Source organism: Ovis canadensis, chromosome 2 (assembly GCF_042477335.2).
Source record: "Ovis canadensis isolate MfBH-ARS-UI-01 breed Bighorn chromosome 2, ARS-UI_OviCan_v2, whole genome shotgun sequence".
Classification (NCBI taxonomy): domain Eukaryota; kingdom Metazoa; phylum Chordata; class Mammalia; order Artiodactyla; family Bovidae; genus Ovis; species Ovis canadensis.
Window position 1 is genome coordinate 29,168,318 of NC_091246.1, and position 15,642 is coordinate 29,183,959.

The 15,642-nt window shown below is 40.9% G+C and overlaps 1 protein-coding gene across 2 annotated transcripts in view; it reads left to right on the forward strand.

Annotated features, from left to right (window-relative positions):
- Positions 1-15,642, forward strand: part of IARS1 (isoleucyl-tRNA synthetase 1) — a 79,157-nt gene that overhangs the window by 42,310 nt on the left and 21,205 nt on the right. For both annotated transcript variants that reach the window (XR_011254247.1, XM_069575686.1), the window contains exons 17-25: positions 2,484-2,570; positions 4,279-4,362; positions 5,474-5,618; positions 7,249-7,369; positions 12,114-12,205; positions 12,985-13,062; positions 13,817-13,938; positions 14,376-14,478; positions 14,727-14,810. Coding sequence is in view for 1 of the 2 variants with exons in the window: in XM_069575686.1 (XP_069431787.1) it covers positions 2,484-2,570; positions 4,279-4,362; positions 5,474-5,618; positions 7,249-7,369; positions 12,114-12,205; positions 12,985-13,062; positions 13,817-13,938; positions 14,376-14,478; positions 14,727-14,810 (916 nt within the window). In the remaining variant the exon portion in view is untranslated. The remainder of the gene's footprint in view (positions 1-2,483; positions 2,571-4,278; positions 4,363-5,473; positions 5,619-7,248; positions 7,370-12,113; positions 12,206-12,984; positions 13,063-13,816; positions 13,939-14,375; positions 14,479-14,726; positions 14,811-15,642) is intronic.

Genomic DNA, 15,642 nt, shown 5'->3' on the forward strand with positions numbered 1-15,642 from the left:
CTTAGCAGGTATTTTACTTTTAATCAGCTGGGTGCTGAGGCGATTGTGTCAGACAAGATAGGCTCTGCTCCTGCCCGCTGTGCCTTCCCACCACATACCATAAAAGTGTCTTTTGAGAAGGTATCTCTCACTACATTACTGCGGTAGTTTTAGAGTTTGAATTATTTCTTTGACATTTTTGAATACAGAGATTTATTATATTGGAAGTTTAAGTGATACAAAACAATATATGTCCCTCTTAATTTGTTTACTTCAAATCATTTACTCAAATATTTAGTGGGCATTTAATACAAGATATTGGGGAGGGTCCTACAAAATTGAGAAATAGTTGAAAATGTACTCAGGTGTTAAGGCTAACTTCATAACTTTGAAAAATCCAGATTTAAAATCTAAAAAAAAAGCAAAGCCCATGATGGGAGTAAGAGTTTGCTTGCACAACTGAAGGACCCACATGCTGCAAGGAGGATCAAAGATCCCATGTGCTACAGCTAAGACCAAACAAATACCCCTTCCTCTGAGGGCAGGTCAGGAGGACCCTGGTTTTATCTGGTGCCTTACTGGAAGTGGTGCCCTCATCCTTTTTATTAGAAAAAGATGAATTACTGGGCCACAGTGCTGGATAGTTACATGTTATGTCTTTAGGGGTCCTGCCAACCATTTGGAGCCATTCCATTCCAGCAGTGAGATTTATCTAGTCTTTGACACGAGGACTGAGGCCTGGCTGGACTGTCCACCCACTGTGCTGTATTGTTGGTGACAAGATTGTCCTCTTTGGGGGTATCAGTCTGTCTCCTGCGGAGAGCCTGGGATTTGACCTCATAGATCATTTTGACTTACACGTTTTGGACTTTAGCCATAATCTAAAGACTGCAAACTGGCTGTGATTCGGTATAACCTGGACCAGTCCTGTTTGCCCCATGACATCAGGTGGGAACTGAATGTTGTGACCAGTAACAGTAATATCAGTCATCCCATCATCTCCTCCCATGGGTAGGTGCAGGGTTGGGGGGCACTAGGTCCCTTCCTCCTTGGGCTGAGGGCCCCTTCCTCTTGGTGCTCTGTCCCATCCACCTCCCTCCAGCTGCTGGCTCAGGTCAGCTGTGCTCTGCTGGGGAGCAAAGGGAAAGGGGAGGAGGGAGAAGCAAGCAGTGTGTGAGCCTCAGGAGCTTCCCCCTCCCCACTGCTTATCTCCCTGCTTGAGCCATGGGCGTTGATTGGAAGCTGAGAGGAGTTACAGCTGTTGGCATGAAATCTCCTTCACCCTAACCTGGGGAGGTGAGGACCAGCAGATAATTCCATCCTTTCTCGAGCTGTTGCTGAAGCCTGGCGCTCTTCAGCCAGCTCAGATTCTATAAAAAGAAAAAGAAAAAAAGAAACAAAAACAATGTTTTTGGACTGCCCCACGTTCTTATTACACGTTCATTAGTAATGTTTCTGAAGGAGTATTTGAGGAATGCTGGTGTCATTTTCAGTCTTTACTACTAGAAGTCTTCACAAACTTTTGGAATTCCAGCCGTAATGTTCTGGAATGTATTTTAGCTTTCAATCCATTTTTCTGTAGGAACAGCTACCAGCACAAGCTCCTATTCTTAAAGAGAGAGCCAGATGATTGACAAATAAGTTGTTTCTCTGAGGAATTTCCAGGTCTGGCAACTGTTAAAAGCTGTCTTATGGGTCCACATGTGCACACTGCCTCCCTCTTCTGTCAGGCATAGTCTCTGCCTCTCCTAAGAACTATGGTCCTACTGACCTGCCCTCAGAGGAAGGGATATCTGATCATTTATTCAAGGGATCTGGTCTCCCATCCTCATCAGTTGTGTCTGGTGATATTCTTCTATTGCAAAATCCAGTCCTAGATGACACTGGGACAGCTTACATGGGTGTGATGTGGATCTTTTAGGAAACATCTAGCTAGCAAATAAATGGCATGCATAACATCTGATATAATAAAAACATTTTCTCTGTTCCTACAGTCTACCTTTTGACTTTTGGATGAGAGTGCTTTTTACGTCTTTTGTCATCAGGCTGTCCCCTATGACCTTGTGCTAAAGGCAACATACATCTCTGGATTTTCAGCCTGGCATTTCTGGGAGGTCCTGAGAGAACACCCAGTATTGCCCACCTCTGCCTTGTGGCTGTCCAACTAGCTCCCCAAGGAAGGTGATAGTACTGTCCCCAGCAGAGAGTCAGTACCTCACTCCAGAGTTTTATTTGCTTTAAATAAAGTACATTTTATTCCTAGTGAAAAGCTCTAACATGATTGGTCTACAGTGGGTCCTGTCCTTAATTTTTTACTGCTCCCTAGATGATCCTGATATATCACCAGGATTAAGAACCATTGCTTTAAGTGCTTACCAAGAAATGCAACTTACCTAAAATAGAAATTCAGTCCAATAAGTAAACACAGTTTTCTTTCCTATGCTTGAATTCTGTTTCTTATTTTATTGAACTGTTTCTTTGTGTGTTTTTTTTTTTGCCCCCAGGTTTTACACCCTGCTGGTGCTAGCCACATCTCTCTTTGGACGGCCACCATTCAAAAATGTGATAGTGAATGGACTTGTCCTGGCAAGGCAGGTGCACTCCCTTGTAGAATGATGAGTTCCAGTTCCTCTCTGTTCTTAGAGCATTTTCTGGTTGGATCTGACCGTTCTTTGTGAATAGAGGAATTTAGGAATGCACCAGTTCTGTTCCTGTTCTTTCCTTCCTTCTACTCTTATACTTCTTTCTGTTTTCTGTTTTCATCCAACTTCTGTCCTTCTCCACCTGTAGCATTCTGTCTCTACATATCCCTCTATCTTATGAGAAGGACTGCATTAAGAACTAAGCCTAATGGAGGCGGACCAAGGGGGGGACATGTGTCCCATTATACTACTAATGATAAAGTAGCATTTGTCATTTAGAATTTTATAAAGTATTTTTGCTTATAGCTCTTATTTAATCTATGAACTGATCTTTTAATGTACTTTTAGTTGTCCTCTTTTTAATATATGAAGAAGCTATTAGTTCTAGAGGCTTATAATAGAGAACTATTTTTTCCTTTGCTTCTGTTGCCTCTAGTTATTACAAGTAAAAACAAAAAGAAGAAAATAAATTATTTATACATAGATATCTGCATGTGCTCTTCAGAGTGAGGGATGACACTTAGCACTGTTCCAGGCCCTGTTTTGAGCATTTATACATCTTTACTCATTTACTCCCAGAGGCATTTGAAATGGGTCTTTTAATTGTCCAGTTTAACATCTGAGGCATTTGAGGTGCAGAAGAAGTAAGGTTACACTGCAACAGAGTGATAAATTCTAGTTCTGTACCTACGCAGTCTGGCTCTACAGTCTGTGCTTCAAAAAAAAGGAAAGAAAGAAATTTTACTGAATTATAGTTGTCTCTATAGTCTCTTATATATATGTAGTCTCTAAAATTAATAGAGAGTGCTTATGTGCTTTGCCTGGTTTCCCCAGTGGTCATGTTTCTTGAAACCATTAGTACATCATCAAGATCAGGCTGTTGATTCAGTTCACCAATCTTAATCAGATTTCCCCAGTTACACTCATTTGCTATTGCATGCAATATTTCATGTATAGGTTCCTCTATCCACCAGCACAGTCAAGATACTGGGCCTGTTTCAGCATCACAGGATGTCTCTATTGCCTTTTCATAACCATACCTTCTCTACCCCTTCATATGCCAAGTTCAGCTTCAGCCCTAATCTCCAACACCTGGTAACCATTAATCTCTTTCCCATCTCTGTAATTTTGTCATTTCAAGCATGATACATAAATGGATTTGTATCCAATTCTGTGCTTGACTTTTTCTGTTCAGTGTAATTCCTGGAGATCCCTTAGGTGGTTGTATGTATCCATAGTTCCTTCTCGTTGTTGAGCAGTGTTCCATGATCACCCACAGTTTGATCTTTCACCTGCTGAAAGACATTGGGGTTGTTTCTAGTGTTTGCCAACTATGAATAAAACTGTGAACTTTTCCTCATAGATTTTGTGTAAATGGAAGTTTTCATTTCTCTGGGATAAATGCAAAAGCTGTGTTTTTGAATTGTTATACTCTTATATCTTCCTGCTGCCATTTATCCTGAAACTTCTCCATTTATTCACTACAGTAGTCTGAAAGAAGCTTACACAGATATTAACAAAACAACCTTATTGTTGTGCCTTAATAGTAGCTTGTGTCCCATTTGCAGTTATGTATTCCAAATTATAGATAATCTATAACCGTATATAAACTGTGATGTTGACTTATTTAATTGATGTCTCCCTTTTGTTTTTCTAGTGATGGTCAAAAAATGAGCAAACGCAAAAAGAATTATCCAGATCCACTTTCAATAATTCATAAATATGGTGCTGATGCCCTCAGGTACAGACCAGTGCTCTGCCTTGTGTGTATTTGTCATCTCTTATGTAAACATCTTACATTCAGTGATATAATCATGGTTTCAGTGATACTAATCATTCTATTAATTTGGTTTATAATTAGCTCTTTTTAGAAAAATGCATGTCTATTACATGGAATTGTATTGGTATGTTATTGACTTTAAATCCCCAAGATCGTTTTCTAAATTGTAAAGATGTTTCTAAATCTAGAGGTCTTTTGGAAGATGAGACTCTGTGTTAGATTTTATTGAGTAGCACAGGTACTTCCAAGTTAGTTGCTGGTGCCTCTGCCTTACTCCTATAGATTCCCTGTCTTGTTGGTATTAAAATTCTCTTATATCATTTATTTCTATTTTGCACTTACTCCTCAGACAGCCATATGAGCTACATTTATGCTAGAGCAAATAAAAATACTGAAAATTGTCTAGAGAAAGATACTGCTTGAAATAGAGTTGTAAACTTTCAGTGCTCAGGTTAAAAGGAACCACGGAGATCTTGTTCTGCATCCTCCTGTTACTGACACAGAGACCCACACCCAGGGCCTTTGGGCAAGCATATTCACGGTTCCCATGTTGTCTGGGAGCAGTTTATTCAGTGTCCTGCAACCCTAGTTATCTGTTAGACTCAACCTTGTCATAGGCGACAATTTGGCCTAATTATTCTTCGTATTGAAGGCTACCCTGCAGGATGTTTAACACTGTCCCTGGCCTCTGCCCTCTGGGTCCCTCTATGTTGGCAAAATGCTTGTGTGGCTGTTCCTTGTGGATCCTCCCTGTCCTGGGAGGAGGGCCTGGTTACGTCCTCTTGGTGCTGCCATGTCTCCTGGGCCCTGTGCCAAAACCAGCCCAGGACATGATTTTAGGTTAGTCCAGTGCCATATTTTGGTGTGGCATTCTTGCTTTCCCCTTTAGAATTTTCTAGGTCTCTTACACAAAGTGAGAACTGTGTCAGTTTTAAGTGGACTGTTTGAAAAGTATTTATAATGTCCCCATTTTGCAGAAAAAGTGCTGATATCGGTATTACCCTGTCAACATGTCAGTAATATTTGGTTTACTGTCTTCATTCCATTTCCATGTAATTTTTTCTCCTTCCAGATTATATCTGATTAACTCCCCTGTGGTGAGAGCAGAAAACCTTCGCTTTAAGGAAGAGGGTGTCCGAGATGTCCTGAAGGATGTTCTGCTCCCTTGGTACAATGCCTATCGCTTCTTCATCCAGAACGTCCTAAGGCTACAGAAGGTATGGGTGGCAGTGCTGTGGAGTAGATTCTGCCCTGCTGAGCTGGGTTTGCGAAAGATAGTCAGGGTGAGTTGTGAGGTGGAGTTCCATGAGAGACTCAGCTGAGCAGGCCCCATGGGTGGGGGCTCAGAGCCATTGGAGAGGCCATCAATGAAGGTGCAATAGTTGTCTGGGGTCTGCTGAGCCAAGGAGAACAGGACTGGAGCTTTGCCATTTGGGCAGATGCTCACCTCTGCAAGACACAGATGCTTCACCTGTTTAAGAAGAGTTGCATTGGGATATTCATTTAGCCAGCCAAATTCATGATGAGCAAGTATGAGTCAGCTAATGTCAGAGTGAGTGCCTCGTAAAGGCTGCTGCCTATGAGTGGTCAAGAAAGCCACTTCATGAGTGCATTTGGGCTGAGACTCCAAGAAAAACCTCATTGAGTTGCTGGGATGAAAAACAGTGGTTGTGATATACGTCAAGGTGTCTCAGAGCAGTTACCTGCTGACTTGAGAAGCATACTCTGAGAAGCCCCCATATGTTTTGCTGCCTCTGGTTCATCTTGTCTGCTAATGAACACCACCCCCCGCTGCCCCTCCCAGGAAGAACAGGGTCTTTTCCAGGCCCTAGTGGTGTTCTTCTTTTTGATCTCACCACCTCTCAGGCCAGTAGTCATGAAGTGGGTCTACTTTGCAGACCTCTGCCTGTGTAGAACTCAAGAAGACAGACTGGATTAAACCACTCATCCCTGGGGCTCATCTGGGCCTGGCAGGAAGATGCAGACTACAGCACTGGGTGCTTAAATCAGGGCAAGAGTCAGTGTGGTTGCTCCCTTGCCATCCTGATGGTGATGCTGTTGAGAAGGGACAGGTGAAGTGGGCCTTAAGGATCAGGAGGATTTGCAAAGGAAAAAGCAGCAGGTAAATAGAGCATTCTGGGTAAAATAAATTAAGCAAAGACATTAACTCCTAGTATTCATTTTCAGCTTATAGATAGTTGTCCATTCCTACCCAGTTTTACTGTCCATCCTTCCTCAGATTTAAGGTAACTAAACACTGTACTTGGAGAAGGCAATGGCACCCCACTCCAGTACTCTTGCCTGGAAAATCCCATGGACGGAGGAGCCTGGTAGGCTGCAGTCCATGGTGTCGCTAAGGGTCGGACACAACTGAGCGACTTCACTTGCACTTTTCACTTTCCTGCATTGGAGAAGAAAATGGCAACCCACTCCAGTGTTCTTGCCTAGAGAATCCCAGGGACGGGGGAGCCTGGTGGGCTGCCATCTATGGGGTCGCACAGAGTCGGACACGACTGAAGTGACTTAACTATACTTAATGACAGGATTGTGAAATATTTCTGAATTCATAGTTACTCTTTGATGATAGGAATCATGTTTTCCTAAATTCTCTTTAGTTCATTTAGAAATGTATTTCATTAATTGAGGACTTAATGTTCCAAATTTAGCATTTACTTGGAAAATATTGTTAAGAATCAGAAATTTAGATTGCCAATAGAGTGTGTATTTTGTGATTTTTTTTTTTTTTGGTTTGGCTAGTTCTTTCAGTTTAAATCATTTAAAGAGTTCATTTCCTTACAGTGGTTTCTCCCATGCATGCAAAAAGTTTCAATAATTGTCACTTCCTAGGAAGAAGAAATGGAATTCCTTTACAACGAGAACATGGTTAAAGAAAGTACCAACATCACAGACCGGTGGGTCCTGTCCTTTATGCAGTCGCTCGTTGGGTTCTTTGAGACTGAAATGGCAGGTATGTCTCTTTTCGGCCTTCCTCCCAGGAATAAAGATTCTCTCTTTATAATTACTCTTTTAGTATTTAATTGTTTTTCTTTATAAACATAGAATTTTTTTTTTGAAGAATAGTCAATTTACAATGTTGCATTAGTTTTTGCCGTATAGCAAAGTGATTCAGATATATATTTTTTTTTTCTTTTTCATATTCTTTTCTATTATGGTTTAGTATAGGATATTGAATATAGTTTCCTGTGCTATGCAATAGGACTTTGTTGTTCATTTAATTTATAGTAGTTTGTATCTGTTAATCCCAAACTCCTAATTTATCCCTCCCCCATCCTGTTTCCCCTTTGGTAACTGTAAGGTTTTTTTTATTTGTTGGTTTTTTTAAATGTCTGTGAGTCTCTTTCATTTTGTAAATAAGTTCATTTGTATCATATTTTATTTAGATCTCATGTATAAGTGATATCTTACAGTATTTGTTTTTCTCTTTCTGATTTAGTATGATATTCTCTAGGTCCATACATGTTGCTGCAAATGGCTTTATTTCATATTATTTCATTCTTTGTATTGCTGAGTAGCATTCCTCTGTGTGTGTGTGTACGCACGCACATCTTCTTTATCTGTTCTTCTGTTGATGGCCTTTTAGGTTGCTTCCATATCTTGGCTATTGTAAATAGTGCTGCAGTGACCCCTGGGGTGCATGCATCTTTTCAAGTTAGAGTTTCAGGTTTTTAAGGAACCTCCATACTGTTTCCATTGTGGCTATACCAGTTTACAGTCCTACCAACATTGTAGGGGAAGGTTCCCTTTCTCCACATCCTCTTCAGCATTTCTTATTTGAGGGCTTTTTAAATGATGGCCATTCTGACTGGTATAAATGGTAATTGGCAGTGTTGAACATCGTCTGATGTGCCTATTGGCCATCTGTATGTCTTCTTTGGAAAAATGTCTATTTAGGTCTTCTGCCCATGTTTTTTTCTTTTTTTTTCTTGTATGAGCTATTTGTATATTTTGGAAATTAAGCCCTTGTTTGTCACAAATATTTTCTCCTAGTCCGCAGATTGTCTTGTTTTATTCATAGTTTCCTTTGCTGTGTAAAGCTTATGGTTGATTACATCACATTTGTATTTGTTCCCATTTCTGTATTCTCTTGGAGGAGTTTGTTATGGTGTCATGTCTTAATTTAAGTCTTTATGCCATTTTGAGTTTATTTTTGTGTATGGTGTAAATGAGTGTTCTCATATCATTGATTTACATGTGATTGTCCAGCTTTTCCAATACCGCTTGCTAAAGAGACTGTCTTTTCTCCATTGTGTATTCTTGCCTCCTTTGTGGAAGAGTAATTCACCATAGGTGTGTGGTTTTCTAAACATAGAGGAACTTTTATAGAAATTTCGAGGGACAGAATACTAGATGAATAAATGTTTCTTTTTACCTCTCAAATATAATTTTAAGGCTTGTTTGTTGTGGAAATATATTGTTCCAAGGCCTGAGAGATTGTCTTGAGGGGGTATCTAGTGGCCTTGCCTACTACTACTGAAGTTGCTCAGTCGTGTCCAACTCTTTGCAACCCCATGGACTGTAGCCTACCAGGCTCCTCCCTCCATGGGATTCTCCAGGCAAGAGTACTGGAGTGGGTTGCCATTTCCTTCTCCAGGGGATCTTCCCAACCCAGGGATTGAACCCGAGTCTCCTGCATTCCAGGCAGATGCTTTAACTTCTGAGCCACCAGGGAAGCCCTCTAGTGGCCTTAGCCCTCCACCAACACCACACAGGCCCACGGAATCACAGGCTTCAGTAGTGGATGCCCATGGGTTCAGATCCCAACCTGCACACCACTTGTTCCCTGGGTGAAGCATCGTCTAGTCTATGAGCCTCCATTTCTATATCCAAAAACTGCCTAGTAATAGTTTTTGTAAGACTTAGACAGAAACTGTGTACATACAGTAGCTAGCAGATAACAGGTTCTTAATAAGTAGTACTTGTTACTAATGTGTTTTAAATTTATTTTTAAGTCTACTTTGTTAAATAAGTAGACTAGAAAAAATTAGGAAATTCAGAAACACAGTAAGGAAATTGACATTTCCCCACATTTCTGTTACCTAACAACAATGAATTTTGTTTTTAGACAGAGGTTGAAAAGGTAGGTTATGTTGGTTTCCTTAAAGTCAGAGATAGACAACCATAAGTCAAGGTGAGAAATTCAAGAAACTATTAACCAGGATACCTGAGATGGTCTGAGTGTATATGGGTCTGATAAAGTCGGTGGCCAGTGGAGAAAAAAATGGCATCCCTGTGTGCACCCTGGTAACATAAACCACCCTCCCATAGCATCCTGTGGTTGGCAGGTGCTGCTACTGTTATAGGACTCCAGTGGATTTAAGAGGCCAGAGCAATCAGGTGGTTCGTGTAGGGGTCTTCAGTTCCTCAGCTGGTACATAGTTCTTTGTGGAACAGTTGATGCCTCTGTACTTGGCATAACTGGATGGTTAGTCCAGGAAGTTTTGAATGTTTTATCAGTCATCCTGAAGGACTATGCCCACTTTTAAACATGCATAATAAGCAAGAGAGTTCCAAGAAAACATCTGTTTCTGTTTATTGACTATGCCAAAGCCTTTAACTGTGTGGATCACAATAAACTGTGGAAAATTCTTAAAGAGATGGGAATACCAGACCACCTGACCTGCCTCTTGAGAAATCTGTATACAGGTCAGGAAGCAACAATTAGAGCTGGATATGGAACAACAGACTGATTTCAACTAGGAAAAGGAGTATGTCAAGGCTGTATATTGTCACCCTGCATAAGTGAAAATGGAAATGAGTATGTGAATCAGACTTACCACACTCCTGAGACATGTATTAATAACCATGTCCACTTTTCCCTCCTGAGTGATATAAATGAGTAGGACTGTTGCCAGGGAACCCTTGCCATCTTTAGGCAGCAATAGCTATGACCTGAGAATGTATACTCTGACTGGGTCCTGGTCTGCCCGGAAACTAGAAGTTGGGCAGCAGTTCAGTTCAGTTCAATTCAGTTCAGTTACTCAGTCGTGTCCAACTCTTTGCGATCCCATGGACTGCAGCACACCAGGCCTCCCTGTCCATCACCAACTCCCAGAGTTTACTCAAACTCAAGTCCATTGAGTCAGTGATGCCAACCAACCATCTCATCCTCTGTCGTCCCCTTTTCCCGCCTTCAATCTTTCCCAGCATCAGGATCTTTTCAAATGTGTCAGTTCTTCGCATCAGGTGGCCAAAGTATTGGGAATTTCAGCTTCGGCATCAGTCCTTCCAATGAATATTCAGGACTGATCTTTAGGAAGGTCTGGTTGGATCTCCTTGCAGTCCAGGGACTCTCAAGAGTCTTCTCCAACACCATAGTTCAAAAGCATCAATTCTTTGGCGCTCAGCTTTCTTTATAGTCCAACTCTCACATCCATACATGACTACTGGAAAAATCATAGCTTCGACTAGATGGACCTTTGTTGACAAAGTAATGTCTCTGCTTTTCAATATGCTGTCTAGGTTGGTCATAGATTTTCTTCCAAGGAGCAAGCGTCTTAATTTCACGGCTGCAATCACCATCTGCAGTGATTTTGGAGCCCCAAAAAATAAAGTCTGTCACTCTTTCCACTGTTTCTCCATCTATTTGCCATGAAGTGATGGGACCGGATGCCATGACCTTCATTTTCTGAATGTTGAGCTTTAAGCCAACTTTTTCACTTTCCTTTTTCACTTTCATCAAGAGGCTCTTTAGTTCTTCCATTTCTGCCATAAGGGTGGTGTCATCTGTATATCTGCTGCTGCTGCTAAGTCACTTCAGTCGTGTCTGACTCTGTGCGACCCCATAGACGGCAGCCCACCAGGCTTCCCCATCCCTGGGATTCTCCAGGCAAGAACACTGGAGTGGGTTGCCATTTCCTACTCCAGTGCATGAAAGTGAAAAGTGAAAGTGAAGTTGCTCAGTCGTGTCCAACTCTTAGCAACGCCATGGACTGCAGCCTACGAGGCTCCTCCATCCATGGATTTTCCAGGCAAGAGTACTGGAGTGGGGTGCCATTGCCTTCTCTGCTGCATATCTGAGGTTATTGATATTTCTCCTGGCAATTTTGATTCCAGCTTGTGCTTCATCCAGCCCAGTGTTTCTCATGATGTATTCTGCAGATAAATTAAATAAGCAGGGTGACAATATACAGCCTTGATGTACTCCTTTCCCTATTTGGAACCAGTCTATTGTTCCATGTCCAGTTCTGATTTTTGATTCCCAACCGGCATACAGGTTTTTTAAGAGGCAGGTCAGGTGGTCTGGTATTCCCATCTCTTTAAGAATTTTCCAGATTTTGTTGTGGTCCACACAGTCAAAGACTTCCACATAGTCAATAAAGCAGATGTTTTTATGGAACTGTCTTGCTCTTCTGATGATCCAACGGATGTTGGCATTGATCTTGGGTTTCTTTGCCTTTTCTAAGTCCAGCTTGAATGTCTGGAAGTTCACGGTTCACATACTGTTAAAGCCTGGCTTGGAGAATTTTGAGCATTACTTTACTAGCATGTGAGATGAGTGCAATTGTGTGGTAGTTTGAGCATTCTTTGGCATTGCCTTTCTTTGGGATTGGAATGAAAACTCACCTATCTCCCTAATAGATGTGATAGCCCTTGAATGGCAGGGCCTACTTGCTCTTCTTGTATCCAGCCCTGTCTTAAGCTCCCAAGACTTTTGTATGTTCTCACTGTCTGATTGGTTGTCTTACTTTTAGCTTACAGGCTCTATACTGTGGTACCTCGCCTGGTCAAGTTTGTGGATATTTTGACCAATTGGTATGTTCGGATGAACCGTAGAAGATTAAAGGTAAGTGCAGGCTTCTATTGGGAAGAGCAGAAAGTGTAGGAAGTATGAGAGTTGAGGAAAAATGAGAACAACCAAAAGGAAAAAGGGCGTTTTCAAATGCTCTCACTTTTTGAAGCTATTTTTTTCCTTTTACGTTGCATATTAACTGTACTGCCATTTTTTGGATAGGGGAATCCTTAAGTTTAAAAGTCATCTCACATGTTTTCAAAGCACAATTATAGACATCATATTAGAGGGAAAGTCTCAGGCCATTTAGGACTGTACCGAACAGACCTGTTAAAATCAAATAATTCGTGCAGGTATTTTGCAAATGTTGTTCGGTACAGCTGTGATCTTCAGATGGGCACTTCATCGCTTCTGATACTACAGGGACAGTTACTTATTGATGATACTTTTCATTAAGCCTTTGGGGATATAGGATGAATGAAGCATGGAGCCTGTCCCAGAACTTAAGCTATGCATAAACAGCAATGCTCCAAAACAGGGAGTGAGGTGCACCCAGACCACTGCCTATTAGTACTACCTTCAAATGTGTTAATGATAAAATCCTGTAACAAAACAGTAATTTTGTTTTGTTAAAATATATTACCTACGCGTGCATGTATGTGTGTGTATGTGCACGTATATTTAAAAGAACGTTAAAATGTTTAAAGTAGTTATGTTATCTCTGGATAACTTAATTATGGCCGAGTTTGCTCCTTTTTATTCTTTTTTTTTTTTTTTCCTCTACAGTGAGCTATTGGTTTTAACAGTTTAATGTGTGTGTTTTTTATTCTTAGGGTGAAAATGGGGTAGAGGATTGTGTTATGGCCCTGGAGACCTTGTTTAGTGTTCTGCTTTCTTTATGCAGACTTATGGTAAGATGCTTGATCCCATTCTAAAACTCTCGCCCTGTGGGCTGCTTGTGGTGCCCAGTTGCTGCACTGTCCTCTCTTTGTATCTGTTCTCTATTTTTTTCTGTATTTTCAAGTCCTGTAATCATCTATGAGTATCAGGGAAGGTCTTGAGCTAATAGCTAACCAAACAAATACGTATATTGCAAACAGTATTTCACTTGAGACATGTTCCTACCAATTGAAATATTCATTAAATGATATATAAGTAAAAATTCTGCTTTTAGTTTCCTGTGCCTTATTTCTGCTCTTTCAGTTTAATGTTACAAGCCTTCTATTTATTTCCTAATCATACATGGAATGATAATCTGCTTTATACCAGGTCCTCTACCTGGTGTCTCATGTATGAGCTCATTCCTCTTCCTGTTAAGCAGGTAGTGTTTCCCCAGTTTACAGATGAGGTTTCTGAGATTTTAGGAATATTCATTCCTCTGCAATTGACTTAACTGGCATGTGGTCATTGGCTCCTGTTTTTATTATGGACATCTTCAAGGATGTTTTGGACACTTCTGTCTGTAGTCCTACTTCTTTGCTTCGTGAGTGTGTCTCACCAAGTTCAAAATGAGGCCATTTTCTTAGGGCATGTTTTATTAACCTCATGTCCAGTTCTGTGCATATTCCCGTGTCATTTATCTAAAATGTTTTAGAAGTTTCTAACTCTGAGATCGGTTAATGATGGCTACGTATGAATGACATAATGTTTTCTGTCCTTATACAGGCCCCCTATACCCCTTTTCTTACTGAATTGATGTATCAGAATCTGAAGACACTGATTGACCCTGTTTCTGTCCAGGACAAGGACACATTAAGTATTCACTACCTCATGCTGCCCCATGTTCGGTAAGAATCAAATTACACCTAAGTGTCACCTGGGCCATGGGAAGGAGAGTTGTTAGAGATGCACTCATGTGGGGGCCCCAGCTCCCTGCTCCAGCTCACCCATGCCATGCCTTCCAGTTGAGCTGTTCCTCAGGCTACAGAATGAGTATAAGAGTATAAGAGGGTGGAATCCCCTGTAGAGCTATGGCATGTAGGGTGTGGGTAGGCCTGTGGTATCGTTTGGGGGAGCTGGTATGCACTGAGCATCAGGCTCAAGCTTGCCTCTCATTATAAGCCCCCAAAACAGTCATGATGTGTTCCCAAGAGCCTCCCTTGGGAAGCCTAACCACACCATCACATCTCTTGTCCGACTTTCTTCCTCACTTAAGCATGTTTCTTCTTCGAGATTTTCTCTTTTTAAATCTAATATCTTTTATGTTCCTACCTCTCCCAACCAGTGAGGAATTGATTGACAAGAAAACTGAGAGTGCAGTATCTAGAATGCAGTCTGTGATTGAACTTGGCCGAGTGATTCGAGACCGCAAAACTATTCCAATAAAGGTTTGAGATTTTATTTCTATTTTACATTGCACAGACTTAGAGAATTATGTCTTTGGAGTATTTTCTTAATATAAAGGGCTTCCAGCAGTGGCATAAATTTCTTTTTGCAGTAAGGCTGTGAATGACTTAATACTAGTTAAGCCTGCTTAGTCTAGAGCTTGAAATTCAGATAGAACATGTAACATTTATATTTCTGCAGTGTAGAAGACTGGATGCTTAGTGAACTTTCCCTTCCCTTTTCTTTCTAGTATCCTTTGAAAGAAATTGTTGTTATCCATCAAGATCAGGAAGCTCTTAATGAAGTTAAGTCTTTGGAGAAGTATATCATTGAGGTAAGACAGTTGATTTGTGTGATTTGGACCAAACAGGCTTCTGTCCTTGGGAAGATTATTTTGATTAGTATTCTTCATCAGTATATACATAAATGTAACCATCTGTGAAATTTTATGGTTTGCTTTTAGATTCTTCATGAATTTTTTGCAATGTAATTTAAATAAATTTTTTTTAAGAATTTGTATTTATTTTTTGGCCATGCTGGGGGCATGTGGCATCTTAGCGCTTCCTACCAGGGATCAACCCCCACCCCCTGCATTGGAAGCACAGAGTCTTAACCAGTTGACCACCAAGAAAGTCCCTGTAATTATAATTCTTTAACAGTGATTTCAAGGTCCATGAATTTTTCACCTTCATTGGATTATTTATTCCTTCATCTACTTTTCTTCCCCAAAGTAATTTTTGATAAAAAGAAAAAGCTTAGTTCCTTCAAATTACCAAAGTATCAAGTAAACACTGGTTGTAAGTAAACACTAGCATTGGGTACAAGACAGAGTCTCTTCTCACCCTGGCCACTCTGTGGTGTCTCATTTTCCACTTGCAGGGATGTTCACTATGGTATCTCCTACTGGGTTGTTCCTAGCATTTTACATACATGTAGACACATTTGTACATACATCTACACCCATGCAGGCTTCCTAGGTGGCCCAGTGGCAAAGAATCCACCTGCCACTGTAGGAGACTTGAGTTTGATCCCTGGGTCGGGAAGATTCCTCTTGATAAGGAAATGGCAACCTACTCCAGTGTTTTCCCAACCTATGCCAGGATACTCCCGTGTTCAGAGGAGCCTGGCAGGCTACAGTCCATGGGGTTACAAAGAGTCAGATATGA